The sequence below is a fragment of the Parus major genome, chromosome 11, assembly GCF_001522545.3.
Source record: "Parus major isolate Abel chromosome 11, Parus_major1.1, whole genome shotgun sequence".
NCBI classification, from domain to species: domain Eukaryota; kingdom Metazoa; phylum Chordata; class Aves; order Passeriformes; family Paridae; genus Parus; species Parus major.
The window spans coordinates 11,992,014-12,009,010 of NC_031780.1; the positions used below are offsets into that span (position 1 = coordinate 11,992,014).

The 16,997-nt window shown below is 40.4% G+C and overlaps 1 protein-coding gene across 2 annotated transcripts in view; it reads right to left on the minus strand.

Annotated features, from left to right (window-relative positions):
• The window catches only part of NKD1 (NKD inhibitor of WNT signaling pathway 1), a 110,814-nt gene that overhangs the window by 34,842 nt on the left and 58,975 nt on the right, over positions 1 to 16,997 (minus strand). For both annotated transcript variants that reach the window (XM_015640318.3, XM_015640317.3), the window contains exon 4: positions 7,491 to 7,548. In XM_015640318.3, coding sequence (XP_015495804.1) covers positions 7,491 to 7,548 — 58 coding nt within the window. The remainder of the gene's footprint in view (positions 1 to 7,490; positions 7,549 to 16,997) is intronic.

Genomic DNA, 16,997 nt, shown 5'->3' on the forward strand with positions numbered 1-16,997 from the left:
GCAGAGCTGTGCACAGCCTGCCTCGCTCAGCGCGGCCGTGACCCAGCCCAGCCCCGAGAGCAGTGAGCCCACTCCGTGAGCCCACCTCACCGAGCCAGCCCTTTCAAGCTGCATGGACAAAGCACAAGCCTCAAATCCCTGGCACCCATTTCTCAATCCTGCTACAGGGGACCTCTCCTCAAGCCTCACTCACTGATGTGAGCAACCCGCTGGGTGCCGATTGTCTGCTGCCCAACACCCGCCTCGATGCCCCACTCCCCTTTGGGGTGCCAAAGGCAAATCCAAGAGCCCTCCTGTCTTTGATGAGATCTCCCTGAGCTTTTGATGGCCCTTTTGGCCATCAATTCTTGTGCTTCCCACATGCACCCTGATGGTCTGGCTCTCACATGATACGAGAAAAGAAGCTTGAGAGATCTGCAGACATAGATTTTCCAACAGGTGACTTTTTGTCTCCTAGAAAACTAGCTCATGACTACCCCAGAGCTGAGAATAAAAGAATATTCTTATTGTTAATTGGTTATTTTAAAATGAGCACTCAGGAAGAGCATTAGCTTCTCTGTGGCATAAGGAAAAGTTGCCAGTCTTAGGTAGATGGAAAGAACATGGAAAATTCATATTATTATAAATACCATGCATATAATATAATTTTAAATCTTTCCATATTTAAGATATTCATTAAGGATCAACTCTTTGCTTTTTTTGAGGCACTTAGTCACCTTCCTATAACATTTCACTTTCTTCAGCTATCATAAAGAATATAGACCACTTGTAAGTTTGGACGGCTTTCTTGTGTACTGTACTTTGTCACTCTCTATCATATTCTAATGGACAGACGTGATTGCAGAAAATCCCAAGCTTCATTCTCAGCCTTTCTATGCAGCTCCTAAACCAAATGTGCAACATGTCCAATGTAACAACTTTCCAGCTGTGTAGAATGATCTGAACACAGAGATCAATGTGAAACTACTACTTCCAGCAGGTATGATCTTCCCAGTCTAATGCAGAGGATTATAACCCAGAACACTCTATCTATCACAGGCTGTGAGGCAGCACCAGTAGGAGCTAAAGAGAGCGACAGGCTCCGTGCAGGGAACACGCAGGACACGGCAGGGAGAGCGCTTGCTCTGCACACAGCAGCAGCTCAGTGTGAGGAGCAGAGCTCACCCTCTGAGGTGTCCTAACAGTCCACTTTTCACTGCCTTTCTGTGCTCTGCTTGCCAACATGGGTGGGAGCTGTTAGACACTCTGTAAAGGTTCATTTGGAAACACCTGGAGACCACTAACTCATTACACACAGGCCATGGGCAACCGTTGGATGGCAACAGTCTTTCATCACTACTGACCTGGCTGCACTTGAAACAGCAGCTCCAGAAGTAAAAGCTTCTGATCCAAATACCAACCCCCCTCAACTGGAACAGCTAATGTTAAGAAACACTTGTACAATTCTATATTTTTTTAATTTTTTTTTTTTTAAAGGGCCTCATGCCGTAAGATTTTCCTCCCACTCATGGCAAGCAGCCTACCTGCTTCTTATAATTTCCTGGATCTGTGCACAACCACAGGAAAACTTCTGCTAATCCTACCAGTCTCATGTTCTTTGGTGACTTTTATTCTAACTGCCAAACTAAGCAGTTTTCTCTTGGCACTCTCCCCTGCTCCTTCCTCCCCACACCCCCAGGTCCTTCGCTGCTCCCTCCTGCCCACAGTAACCAGCTTATCAGCTGCCAGCCTCGGCTGCTTGTCACACACCGGTGCCTGCTGCCACTGGGGCACCCTGTGGCCAAAGACATTCTTCAGAGTTGTTCCATGTCATATAGAGCAGTAGGAAAGGATACAGCAGAAACCTCTTGGGAGATGAAAAAAATACAGCCAGTGAGCAAGTGATCGGCAGTCTGAGGTGGTCACATAGCATATACCCAAGCATAGCAAATCTATGGTAAGTGCACAGGATTAGCAACAAGTCATTAAAATGCAGTTCCCACATGACATCCCAGAAGGCTGACCACAAGAGCACTTTTAGAATTATTAACACTCTATTTGCAGTGTCAGGGATAAGCAGATATTCTGTTTAAGAACCTGAGAGAGAAGGGATCATCATTTTCTGCAAAGCATCATGCCTCCATCAATAGTACCATACAGGTAATAGTATGGTACTACAGAACCTTTACAGTATAATCAATAGTACCATACAGTGGTGCCAACAAAGAGAAAATTTGCCTGTGTGCAAAATGCAATCTATGCCTTTTCTATAAATACACTGGAATTTCATGTATACAAAACACAAAAAAACTTAAGCTTTAGAAAATGAATATTATAACTGAAACTTTAACTAGGGAGAGGAATACACTTTGCAATAACTGCCTTTTATTACCTATTCACAGCTCAGCTTAGAACAATACATTAATTTATTAGAGTTAAGAGATTAATGAAGTATGGTAAAAAGTGTCTCCCAGGCAAGTAGAAGGTTAGCTAAAACTAGCTAAAATGCTTCCAGTTTTCTTTTGCTGACAAGTTTATAAACAATTTGGGCCAAAGTATCATACCTTATCACCCCTCCTCTAAGCTGACAACCCGACAAATATTCCTCCAATTACTAATTTTAGAGAAAACTCCATGAACTAAAGCCTTCCCTGAATTTTTCCTGAATGGAGAGAGGGAGGAAATCTCACACAGGAGCAGCCCCACTGCAGGGTGCATTGGGGAAGGATGGTCCCCCATGCCTCCCCAGCAAAGGGAAGCATCCCCCTGGAAGCCAACGTGCTCCCGTCACTGGGATGTCTGGCATCAGTGTGGAGGAGGAAACACGTGCAGCTGGGGGGTCCAGGCAGAGCTGGGCCTAAGATCAGCAGCCTTAAACCACCAGTTCATTCTTTGTTATTGGCTCCTTGTTCACTTATGGGTTCTTATTAAAGTCAAAAATAACAACACAGCTTTTCAAGCTGGAGCACTGCTAACCACACCTCAGCTCCTACTTGACCACTGATTCCCTGGATGCTGGGGAGGAAGACATGAAGGACAGACTGCACACACTAGTAAAAAGTTGAAAGACATAATACAATGTTAAGAATATAATGAATTACTTTTCTGCTTTGCTGAATACAGAATGCTTTAATTGCAGGTTTAAAAATTCCATACTGGCTTGTAAATATGTGAAAAGTGCAACAAGCTCTTTTACAGATCTGCTATATTTTTTTTTCAGCAACAACACGTGCTTTGAACTCTGCTGGAGGGCTTTCTAATATTAATGGGCAAGAAGATGACCTGAATAATTTGTCCTTCCTGGTACCAGAACAGGGAACATCTTACATCTAGGGATTTAGATACATCTGTCTTGGGAAACATTAAAAATTGTGTTTCTTGATTCAGGACGAGCTCTGTCACTACTTTCAGCCGAGCTTTGGATATCGTATTCAGATAAGGCACCAGGAAGGTTTGGATCTTCTCCAGTCTTCTGTTGAGAGAATATGAATCAAGACATCACCCTCAGCTGACAAATGTAACGGGGTACAGATTGCTATCAATGTAAGAGGCAGCTCCTCTGACAGCTAGAGGACTAGATCAATCTCAAGACATGTAAGATTTCTGATTAAAAGAAATACTTAGGTTGCACTTTTCAAGAGAACAGTGACATGAGAAATCACATTGCTGCATAATTGGGACAATAGGTTAGGTATCAAGGTCAAGACTTCACTGTGAACTCCAAAAGTATCCCACAGGGCTCCAAAGAGCTTGGACTGGGACAGGGAGGAAATCACCCCTTTATACAATCAGTCTTCATCAGAGGATTGCATCAGGAGCTCCTTCCTCAGCTGAACTTTCTGGAAAGTTTTTAAATGTTCAGGTGATAAGATGGAGAAACCCTGGGTCCTTTCAGAAAGACACAGAGTGGTCAAAATAAGAAAGCTCTCCTGGTCTACAAGTTTTAGCTGCAAAAATTTCTAAAAGGGTCCAGGGAAAGGAGGTGAAAAAAGCTCTGAAAAACAAGAGCATGATTCTTGAACAATTCATTAGAAGCTTACTTATGCCTAGAAGAGTTTAGGGAAAACTGGGATGTCATTATTGAGCACACAAACAGTGGATGTCTTTCTGAACCACCTGCTTGTCTCCATGGCAGAAGAGTGACTTGCTGTTTGATCCTGCACTCAATTCCTGCCTGCCATTTTAGCATCTCTGCCGACATGAAATGGAAAATATCTCCTAATGTCTGTGCTGGTTTTTGTGACTTCTTCCAGAGCCACCCCCAGTCATTCAGTTCTGGTAACCCATTACTCTAGCCAGGGACAATGAAGAGAAAATGGCTTTTTAACCCTTTGTGTGAAGGGTGATGCAGCACATCCTTCCAATGCACAAACTGGGGGACAAGGAAATTCCAGTGTGAGACATTCCTACACAGCAACAGCAGATTGCTCAAATACTCCAAATCTGTCAAGTGGTAGGCTCTGAAATGCACTGGGAAATTTCCTGGAATGCAAGATGCAAACAAATCCACTACAGAACCTATATCCAGAATGGCCAATTGTTGTGTTACTAATGAAAGAGGAAGAAGGAAAACAGAGTAAGAGTAATACGAGACGGAGGTTTCCAGTGGTGTCTCTTATCTCAGGAATCAGTCTCTCAACTGACCACATAAGAGAAAATCCAAAAATTTCAATTTAGCGACTTGCCCAGCAGCAAAATCAAAGGCAGGTGGTGGATATACTAGACAATGCTGGTCAAACCATTTCTTTCTACATAGCACTCAATAAACAGAGTTGCCTCTATTGAGTTCTAACCTCTTGTCATGCAGCAACATTGAGTCAACAATCCGCTCTCATGGCTTAATGCTTTTGATGTTTACTTTGTTCTTTGTATAGTTCAAAAGAAAGCACTAATGCAGCAGTCCTCTTACCAAATACAATCTTAATCCCAGAATCCCGAGCCTTTTGCTGTTGGCCAGTTAAGTCTGTTAAGACGAAAGGATTTGATCAAGCTTTACATAACAACACAGAAGTTAAATCCAGCAAAGAGAGTTCTTTTTATCTGTACTGCTCAGACAGCTAAGAGGGGGAAAAAAAAGAGAGGGAAGGGAAAAAAAAAGGTAATGAACTTGGCTATGTAAAACAAAATAAAGAATTCAATTATTTCTCTTATTGCCACTTTGTCTTTTCAGTGAGAGTCTTCTGAAGAACTCAGATTTATTCTCCAATAAAGTTCCTCAGAGAGAAGGCTCTAAAATTCCCCTAAACCAGAACTGTGGCAATTGCTGAACTTTTTTCTTGCAAATCTGAGAAATGTGTCTTTTTCATCCCTACCATGTTATTCACCAAGACAGAATACAGTTCACTAATGCATGGTATTTGGTAGAGAATGGTATTTGCCATTTGTCCTCTCTGAGCTTAGTCTGACCAACCATTTTCTGGGTTACAGACCCCTGTCTCTGAGGCTGCTGGTGGATTGATGTTATCTTATGACACATGAATCTCAGCACATGTGTTATACCAGCACACATGTGAAGATCATAAGGCAGCAAAACAGAGGCAGAACAATTATTTTAGATGGAAAGTTCCATCTATGTTCTAGGATATTAATTACATTTTCCCATAGAAACGTTTCTATGCAGAGAAGAGGACGACAATTGCCATCTTGCACCTAAGAATTCAGGCTGTGCCCTATCAAAGATCTCAATCATGTTTCAGCTTCACTTTAGCTAATATCACAATTTTGTGATACTAATACTAGCACAATCATTGAAGTATGATGCAAGTAAAAAGTTACACAAAAAGGATGCTTTAATACAATGATTGTTGTATTGTCTGGTAATTATAAGATTTTCAGTATCTGAATGAAATAGGAAGTGGTTAATTCTGTCCCAGCATGGAAAACACAGCCTGGAGATCTGAGAGCAGAAGGGATGAGGAGCAAGCTTTGACAACCTGCATGCATCTGCCTGAGCATGGGGAGGGAACAGTCATCTTCCTCCCAGCTGGAAAGATGCCACAGAACAGCTCTTCCCTGGCGACAGCACACAAAGGATGGACCACTGCTGGTACCTAAATCTGCTCTTCACTACTCAGCTACTTCATAACAAATGAGACTCATCAGAAGCAATAATGTGAAATTGCTGAAAGACTGAAATTACAGTTACCTAAAATGCTTTACGCTCCAATAAAAAAAATCTTGCTGCTGACTAGTTTGAAAATATTACATATTGAATATTGTGTTTGCTAAGCAAGATAATGCTACACAACAAAGAAAGAAATAATTAGAGGCAAGAAAAGATGGAATGAGACAAAGAAAATGAAATTATTCACCTTGCTGACACTTAATATCCTGTCTGAAGCAGTTTCTCCTATAATTCTATAATTAAAATCTTACCCTATGTCCTACTAAGAGGACATAGGAAAACTGTGGTGAAGTTAAATACAAAACCACTCAACAAACACTGACTCCATCATGGCAAGTATTTGTGATCAACAGTAGCCTAAAAGCACCAGCCAAAATTGAGTTCCTATGTTATGGCACATACAAGACATGAAGTCTTTGTAAACTACAGAGATGAGAGAAACTTGAAATCCAAGAATCACAGTATATTAACACATTGCACAGGTAACTGGAAAGCAGACATTCTTGAGAATCTTTCACATTCTGTTTATACAAAAGCTTCTAATACCAGAAACAAATGATTGGATTAAGAAAGTACAGAAATTTCCAGATTAAGCTCGACATGGGTTCACTGCTCTGAATAAACTGGGAATATTGTTTCCACTAGTGTATAATATAAATCCAGCACACAGCCCATGCAACCCTTCGTTATACTAGAGTTTATGAAGTCTCACTGCCTTGAAAGAAATGAGAAACAAATTCATCTCCTCCATTCATGAACCCCAACTTGTCCCTGAAGCTCAAGGTACCTCAGATGTGTTCTTTGGCAGAATAGAGCAGATAATGGTGCCCATACTCACAGGCACCAAAGGTCCTTCCCACCACAATGATTCCATCTCAACTGCCTGATCGCAGAGGAGGAGATGAGATGGAAAGAGAACTGTCTGAGGCAATAAGGATCCCATTCATATTCAAGAAAAATGTGTTGAGTAAGAGTCTCTAGCCCTTATTAGAGATTAACATGGGAGTTTCTAAGGCTGCTTTGTGTAACCCAGAATGGATTGCAGTGTCCCACACAACCCAGTGCTAACAGTTCCACCCATTTGCCAGCTCTGCCAGGGGCAGTGACATTCACCACTCCTACCAATGTCAGGAGAAGCACCTGGAGAAAATGGTGAGACCCTGAATTAAAACACTTGGTCCTTGTGATTCAGCTGGGTGACTCTTTCCAATACAAGTAGTAGCAGATACAGAAATAAAACCCTATTTCCATCTTAGTTTTTTCAGGCAAATGACACATCAGTAGACCAAGAACTGCACTCTAAATATATGCATTATCACACTAATTTATTCACTAACTTACTCCAATACCCCTTTATATTAACCAAAAAACTTTGTTCTTTAAATACCTTCTAGATGAAAGTGTTCATCACCAATAGTGTCTCTGTAGCCTTCCCCAGATAAATCCTGTTTAAAACAAAACAAAACAAATTAACTACAAATATACTACATATAAAGTGTTGAGGTGTTAATAATATGTATTTATTATTGCCAGAACTAATTTATAACATGAATGAGAACACGGATACTGTTTTCCAGGAAAGATGTCAATCAATGTCTTAGTGGTAGTCAATGCATTTGATGTTATTTTACAATGCTCTGGATATATTCTGGACAAAAATTTAGTGAAGATGAATTTACTATGTAGGGGAAAGAAAAAAAAATCACATTTAAATAATCTTATAAAGTAATATTTTGCATTTCAATGTTCTTTCAATCAATCAAGATTAAAAAATTCCAAATGGAAATGATAAAGGAGAAATAAGCCTTCACTACCCACAAAGGAATGTTATCACTTGGTTCCACCAACAAACAGAAAACTTCCATATGCCAGAGGTCACCCAAGAAAAGCAGACACCAGATTCTGACAAGCTGCCTGAGCCTTCAGTTCTGAAATTAATGAAATTCTGTCAGCCCCAGAATGTCTAGAACAATACAGATGCAGGTGCCATAGATAATGCAGATGAACTTATCTGAGATGTAAAAACCATTTCTCCAGTAGTGCTGAAGCAGTTGTAAAGGGCATCAGTGGGATTTGGAGCTAATCCCAGTTACAAAGACTCTGGAGAGCATTCTTACTCTCTTATGAACAAACCCTTCCAGCTCCATCACCCCCCCCCAGCCAGGCCAAAAGCAATGGAGCTATCCTCATGTCCTGACTGCTCTCAGCCAAGCTTGGGCAGCACCACAGTGCCACTGACCTTACACTGGAGTCCAGCTCCCTGGATGCTCCCCAAACACTCTGCCTCTGGTAAAGTTATGGTGACAGAGAAGGATATGGGCCTAAAAAACTGGTGTGCTGCACTCACAGCCATTCCAGTTGCATCTGCAAAAACAGACCTGCAGCACAGAGCCAGAATTCACAGCATCAACCTGTGGGCTGGAAGCTGACCTTGGAGAGCTTTTAGTATAAGATAAGGATAAGGGAGTAACCTGTGAAAATTCATGTCTGGTTGTATTCATTAGCTTTATTGTTAAGGCATTTGATCATGATAAAGGCAGTTCACATCTTTTTCTTTAAAAAGCTGGCAGAGGTTCTTCAAATTCCACATGCCCAAATGTTATTCTTTGAGATTAGTTATAACAAAGTAACTAAGCCACAAAAGTATATCTTAGGAATTCTTCGGTATCAATTTCTGCAACAGCATGTTAAAAATTAGATTTCACTAACAATACTGGATACCTAGCCCAGAAACCCTGAAAATACTGCCTCTTCCAAATCACATCCCCTGCAGTAAAATTAGACTTTGCAGGACAAATGTCTCTGAGAAATGCTGGCAAACTGGCCTGGAATGCTGGGATACACCACAGCACAATGCTGCTATAAAAGCTGACATTCTGGATTTGTCTTTCCAGGTAGAAAATCACAAAAAACTACTTTTGTTCCAGTAAAAAAACTCTCTTATTCTGGGCACGTGCTGACTAATATCAATCATTACCTTAAAAATTATGGAAGGAGCAAACAGAGAATGTAAAGAAGACAGAAAATTTTGAAATGATGCAGCATATCACTGCAAGGTGATGATCTTTTCATGACCATCTGGAAGTTAGTTACTTTTGTTTGATCAAACTCCCCCATGTCACAATTTTCCATGAAGCTGTGAGAGCATACCTCTGCCTGCTCCCATAGATAATGATATATAGAAGTGACTTTGCTCTCCCACAAATATTGAATAACTGTTTCATTTGGGGTTTTCTCATGTTGGAATTCCCACTCTCCTTGGAAAAGCAAGTATTTTCTGTTAACCTGATCAGCAAATACACAATGGGTAGGTGCTTGTGGTGTATCTCTGAGAATACTATCTACATGGTAGCATTTACCTCCTAAAATTTTAGCTATGCAAGCATTCCACCTGGCTATCAAACATTGCCTGTTAAAATTATGTCATTAATCTCATGCTCTACAAAACTCACAAGTTATTAATTGTTGTGATTTTTCATATGTCAAAAGATATCACTTAAAAATAATCATACATTTGTGGATGAAAAATGAACTATCAAGTAACTCAAAGGAAAACAGTGGAAGACAGGGAGTGTAAAACAGCAGAGTGAAGCATTAATATTCATTACACTAGCTTCCTTATTTCCTCACTTCTAATCATTACATGGGTCTTAAGCAAATATGTTTTATATTCCAGTCTAGTTTCACTCCTTCTCTAGCTCCTAGTTATTTAAGTTAAAATAGTAACCTTAATGTAAGCAAATTTCCAGTAAGTGTTTCTGCCTTAAACCAAATTATTATAAATTAACACGTTCTAAAAAGTGTTTTTCATGCTGTTGAACCATAATATAACTGTTAGCACATAAATTGACAATCCATCCTGAAACTGATGAGAGTATCGTTTGAACATTTAGTGACACATTTAAGCAGACTTCCTCTGCTCCCATTCAAAGGTATTCCTCTGTGGAAGATTCTGACATGTATTATCTTTGATAGACAGACATGTAGCTGAGAAAGGTGTGGGCAACTCTTAAGATTTTACAGGGGAAAAGATGCAGGAGAAAAAATATGTACTCTCTCATTCATCTTATCATCATTAACTTTTCTGTCAAAAAAACTGCAAGAGATTTACCTGAATATTTTTAGCACCGCAGAGATAGATGTTGCAACCTGGATAAACACCAGAATCCCTGAGAAAAGGTTTCTGGGCAGTGCATGTGAACTCACACAGCAAAAAAGTGTAAGAGCTGAGCAAGCATCAGAGAAAACAATTCTGACTGCAGCTCATCCTGCATAATACTCTCCCAGTAACCCAAACAAATAGCCTCAGACTGGATATCACAGTTATCTACCCCCAGCAAACCAAATTCAAGTGGGCTAGAATAAAACAAAAGGGTCAATGGGTAAAACAGAACTCAAGCACAGGAAATTCTAGTGGGAAGCAAACCCTGCAGCCAGGTAGGAATATCTGACACTGGGGACGAGTGTGTTCGAGCACAAAGAGGACACAGGCTGGAGGGGATGGAAAAGCCAGGAACAGCTCTGCATTCAGCCAGGCTCTGCCACGGGGCCCTCAGCAGCCACCACGGCGGGCCCAGTGCCCAAGAGCAGCAACAACATTTGGGTCTTAGGCAGTTGTATATCACTGTCCTGACACGATGCTTTAAATCACAGCACTGCCTTTTCAGACTGCAGCACTGAGTCATGAAACAACCAAAACCAGATGTACCCTGTGAAACACTATACAAATGAGGTCAGCGAGCACTTGAAAGAATAAAGAAAAGAAACATTTACACAGAAGGATTATTCCAGCATGCCATTGCTATGGGCTGCTGAACAGGAACCCATCTAGAGTAAGTGTCTCTACCTCACCAGGAGTTTCCCAGATAAATAATTGGTCTCCATTAGCTACCAACACAACTCACAGTGAATGACTAAGATTCAGGCTCAAACATGTGCTTCAAAACCCAGAACAGCTGCCTGGCTAGAGAGGACCTCGTGCCCCACATATCCCACTCTGATAGGTGCCACTCTACTCTGCTCAGATTTAAGAGGGCGGGGGTGGAGAGAAGAGTTAATTAGTGCAACTCCCTCAGAAACGTTGCTGAGTATATACAAACATGAGGAGAAAAACTACCTTTAAAAGCTCCCACACCCCAGGGCTTCAACTGAGTTGGTTACAGAAGTTCAGCAATCGCCACTCGCTTCCCACCTTCCCTGTGCAATCATACATCAATGAATTCTAATTCAATGGAAATTTGAATTTTTTTAACTTCAACTTCAGCCCTAACTGCCCTGGGCAGTCTTCTTCCTGATCCAAGTCTCTGGAGACAAAGGCCAGGCACTCACTCTGGGGCTTCCAGCTAATGACTTCCTTCTCATGAGCCATCTGAAAATGCTGCTATCCAAATACTCTCCATTTATTCTGCCTACATCACTTTGCTGGCCCTTTCTGCTTCTGCCTTGAGGTTAAGCCCCTTGACTTCACTTTCCAAGCTCTGCACAGGTGTATTTGTGGTCACATCCTTTAGTCCTGCCTCCTAGTCCCTACATCCACCAGGTGCTCCAGCCTTGCTCTGCAGTATTACCCTCTCCCTGTCCTGGCTCTGCCTTTCCACGTCACCCCCACAACACCAGCACGTTTATGGCACACAAGAGCCAAAGCTCCTGACTGCAGCCAGAGCGTGTATTTCAGCAGCCTGAGCCTGACCAAACACAGTGCTCAATAATTTTGCTCCAGTGTTAAGTACAGACAGATACATCCATACTTGTATTAGATATTTCAAAGGATAACCTTTGATTTAAGTGGGTTATCATGATAACAAGCACATTTTGAAAGCCTGGGCCCCCCTACTCCTTCTATTACATCTCAAGTCAATATTGTGTTAATTAACATTTTTCTAAAATGTGCTCTTCTCAAGTAGAAACAAGTTGCTTTACCTCTCTCCTTCAAACACCTCATTAAAATACTTTGATTTAGCCTTAAGATACTGAATTTTCCACATTTTTGGGAGAAAATATGCACATATTTCCTGTTTAATGAAGTTTTTGTCAAGGAATCATATATACTTTTTTTTTTTTTTTTTTTGCATAACACATGCGGAATGACAAATCATCAACCGAAAACCTTTCCTCCCTATTTTTAACCATCTGACTGAAACATGGGGTTTTCTCTCTTTATTCTGATATTGATGCAATAAAGTTTTGGAATGAGCAAAGTTGAAGAAATGCATTTCACAACAGGACTGCAAGGAACAAGATATGTGGTAATTCTAATGTCTTGTAGATTTTAAATGATTTTATAGTTATTGCCAACAAGAACGCTGTGTCACCTATGCACAAACTTCAATTCTTGATGTAGAAAAAATAATCCCAAGAAATAGAGGCTCAAGAGAATGAGGATGCCCTTTGGCCTTTCACCCAGATCACTGAGGGCCTGTCAGGTGCCAAGTGCCCATTCTGAATGTTTCAGTCTCACTTGCAGGAAGCAGATTTCAAAAAAAGTCTAATTTTCATACAGCAAGTCCTTAGCAGACTGTGAAAATGTGGAAACCTCATCTAGTGAAGATGCTTTAGGAAACCTATCCAAATCCCAAAGCAGTCGTTATTGTTTTACTTTATTTTTAGTCTTGTCCAGACTTGAAGAGAAAGAGGAAAAAGACTTTTGAAAAAGAGCTGATGGAAGGGACTTTGTTCCCCTTTGGGTATCTGAAATTTCCCATGGACTAGAAACAGAGTCATGTGTAACTATGACCAGCTCGAGCCTAGGGTTCAGCAGTAGGAAGTCTACAGACACCTCAAATAATGGTGTAAGGTCTTTTAGGTTAACATAAGTGGAAGCAGATACTGAGTTATCCTGAGGTAATATTCTCCATTCTCCATATCCACCATTCTTTAAATACTGGTTTATAGCCAGGCTTAAAACTTGAACTAAATAAAGAAATAAAGGAATAAACTGCTCATAGTCAGACAGAGATGGAGAGGACACTGAGCCAGGCCAGCCACTTCCACACACAGGTACCCACACAGTCAAACATACATGAAAGTAGGTATTTATGCACACAATTTTGTGTAATCACTACTTACAAGCAAAAGAGAAGAATGTGCTTTGGGCATGCATCTGGCTCTCTCAGCATTTGGAAATGAAGACTTCATTGTAATATTCTCTTCCAAAAATGCTTGAAGATCCCCCTCACAAGCTTCTTCAAATAAACCACACAGTCCTGTATTACAGTACTCTATTTAGGACAAGAGCTTCCTTTCCTTCTCTGTTCATAAGTAATCTATAAACCCAGGGCCTTACACAGATAAAAGTATATATGCCAAGCCTCACTATAATGAAAATTGAAACCAGGTGAATACATGTAAGAATTAAACATGCCATACAGAAAAACACTGTAGAGCAATACACATTTATACCTTCTATTAAACCAAATATTATTTTCTACAGCATATTTCCCTTTTTCTTCTGCAATCATGAGGTCTTACTTTTTTGAAGTTTGCCGTTTTTGATAATTTAATTATAAAGATAATTCACTATGATGAAACATTCTGTAGAGAACACGTAAACCAGCTCACACTTGAAAAAGTCAAGGTGACTCTAATTTTTAGACCCACATTGAAATATACACTACAACTGCAATAATGTAGATTGTTCAGCAGATGAAACAAGCTCAGCTTATATAATGTTTTCTTTCTCTGAAATAAGAACCTGTGCTCTGTCATCACAGAAGGGTTTTTCTTCCTTTGCCATGCACTGAAGCTTCTCTCAGATAAAATTTCTTCATCATATGATCACAGCAGGTAGAGTTCTTAAGAAAACAGACTTTTCCTCTAAGATCTGTGATAGATGACCTTGGATGGGTTTAACTGCTGTGGCTTAGGGTTTTACTGCCTTTGTCTGCCTCATTGGCCTCTGTGCTCAGAGTTATGGTCTTCCTAACAGAGAGCAGGACACGATGGGTCTCATACCACAGGCCCCAAAATTCATCCCTTGGCACCTCAGCATAAAGATCACACTAATCTACCAGCTCCAAAAATAAAATGGTGAAACATAAATGTCTTCAGTTTGGCTGCCTCTGTTCTCTGGGAGCAATAACTCCCAGCCATAATAACATGGCAACACTGTTTGAAATCACACATCTGTATCCACCAATCTGACAGAACTGGCACTCCTGCAGTCTCAGCTCACAGAGCAATTTACCTGTAGAGCAATTCCAGCTGCTGGTAAAATACTGTGATGATAAAGACAGGATGGCAAAGAAACTCCAGTCTCTCAAGCTCCAGTCACAAGGATCATGGACAACTAGAGGCTTATGAGGCAGAAAACATCCCCAATACCTTTATATCCTGTTACAGGCCCTCAAATGTGTACCAGGAGCAGTTGTTGCATGATACACTTTCAAGGACAGCCCACTCATAGGAATACGAACATGAGCCTTTTGAGGAAGTGAACATGGACAGCAGATGGACACTTGCACAAATGCCTTCATGGTGGACACCTGAGTAAGAAAGGAAACATGGCACTTTTTGTTCCAGGCTGCTTGCAACATGCAGCTAAACGTCTTTTGCCAAAAACAAACATGTGGACCAGGCTTTCCAACAGGATGAAACAAAAATCCTTTCTCCATATTTCTAAACCTATTTCTTTTCACCAGCCTGTGGAAATCAAGTAGTGACAACAATGAAACATGTTCTTTGCAAGGATCTTTGTCACCTCTACTGTAGTGGGCAAATGAGCATCCTCTTTCAGTGGTCAGTCACTGCAACCTGCACTCAACAAAGGCCACCTGCCTGCTCCTTTAACTCATTAAACTCATTAACTCATTTAACTATATACAAATATATAAAAAAAAAAAAAAAAAAAAAAAAAAGACCAGAAATAGCTTAAAATACTAGTTAAAATACTAGGAACTTTTATCCAATATATGTTAAGACCTGTAGATACACAGAAGATCAAATTAGGGTACTCTTTTATTTAGATTATTCCTGTTTCAAGACAGAACATTTCTATTTTTATGATGTTTTAATCCTGGATTTCATGGATATTTATAAACTCTTGCTAGGTGTTTGCAAAGTGACATCTTCCATTAACACTATTATTGGAATTCTGTTACTATTAAGGCTTCTAATTTTTAAGGTGATAGGATAAAAGGCCGTTTTTCAAGGACTGTTGCCAGATAAGAGATCATATAATTGAAAGCAACTGTTAGAACAGATGTACAGAATCAGCAGTTACTTTCCTACTGAAGGGTCCAGCCATCTTCAACTAAAAAAGACCATCAGTCTTTGAGATTAAATAGAGCTGAAACAAGAAATGACTGCTTTTTGCTATATTTAAATTCACTTTGAAGCTACTTCAGAAGAATAAATGAACTCACTCTACAGATTCAGCTATTTACCTTACTTTGTTCTAACTATCCTCTAATCTCCTTGCTGATTGGAAAATCAATTGTCCCATGTTCCCCAAGATCTTATCTTCAACATAGATTACACTGAGGAACATGTCTAAAGACATGAATAAAAGAGGACAAATCTTCATCTTCCAGCCTGGAGAAGCTCAGTAACTTCTCTGAATTGCGTATTTTGGGCTTCTTCACCACAGCAGACAGATGGGCATAGCTATGTAATAAACCTGATTTTCTGTTCAACTTCCTTTCATGACAGATTTGGTTACCAAGAAACTCTTTAACAGACACGTTTAAGTGCACTGAGGTGATTGTATCCAGGCATGCACTGGGAAGCAAGCTTGCAGAAAATGGCTACAGAGCTTGAGGACAGGGTAACTTGCTCATTTAAGATGTGATCACCAACTTCAGTGGTCATTACGGCTTTACCAATGTTCTGAACCTTTCTTGTGAGAATAGTCTGTATCTTCCTATATGGCTCAGGTTTTGATACAGCACAAGGGCTTAAAGCTCCCCTAGAATGATAATCAATGCTCCTCTATTATGTTTATAGCTCTAAGGCTTTTCCTGCTAATGGATGACGTGTATTTATGCAGCTGGAGGAAACCTGGATTCAATAACTGCTCCACCACAGACTCACTGTGTGGTGTAGGGTAAATCACTTAAATCTCTCTGTGCCTTCATTTTTCAACTGTAAAGAGGAATTCTTGATGCCCACCTTTGCAAAAAGCTCTGAATCCTCAGGATGAAAACATTCCCTGCTAAATAATATTACCTTGTTAGGAAGCACAGGTGTGTGACCCTGGACACATATGCTAATGTTGAGCCATAAATCTGTCAACAGGAGGTGCTGGCAAAACAGATGGTTCACATTCCTTTTTAAACCACCTCTTTGTCCCCCGAGCCCAGGTATGTCAACTAATCATTTTAGAACTGGTCAGGGTTTTAATGGGCCAGGAAGTCCCAGCAAAGCACAGTGCCATCAACATTAAGCCTAAAAACAGAGCCAACAGGAGATAAAGACAGACATGGAGGTTTCTTTTCTCCTCTGTGGCCTGGCATGTAGGACAAGCACTGTGATGCTCTGCAGAAAAAGATAAAATAAAAAGCAGAACCTATCTCCACACATTCCTGTAAGCAGTCCAGCATGAGTTACCATGCCTGAATGGTGACTGATGCTGAATACATGAAAACAGACACATGCTTTTTAATTACAGGCAATAAAAACCACAGATGCACACCATTTAAAAACCTGATTTAGATGAACAATTGCATGCTGATTCACAAGGATGTCAGGAGGATTAGAAACAGATAAAAAGTTCCCTTCTAAACTTTTTTTTTTTTAAATTAAGAGTTGCCTCTACTATTAAAATTCCAATTCCCTATATCAATAGCTGAAATATGGCATTTTCCTTGAAAATGTTTATATAGCAACAAGGGCTTGGGCAGGATTTGAGCTGCAGGCTGAGCAGGTAGGTGACACAGTGTTTAGGTGAGCAGGGCAGGGC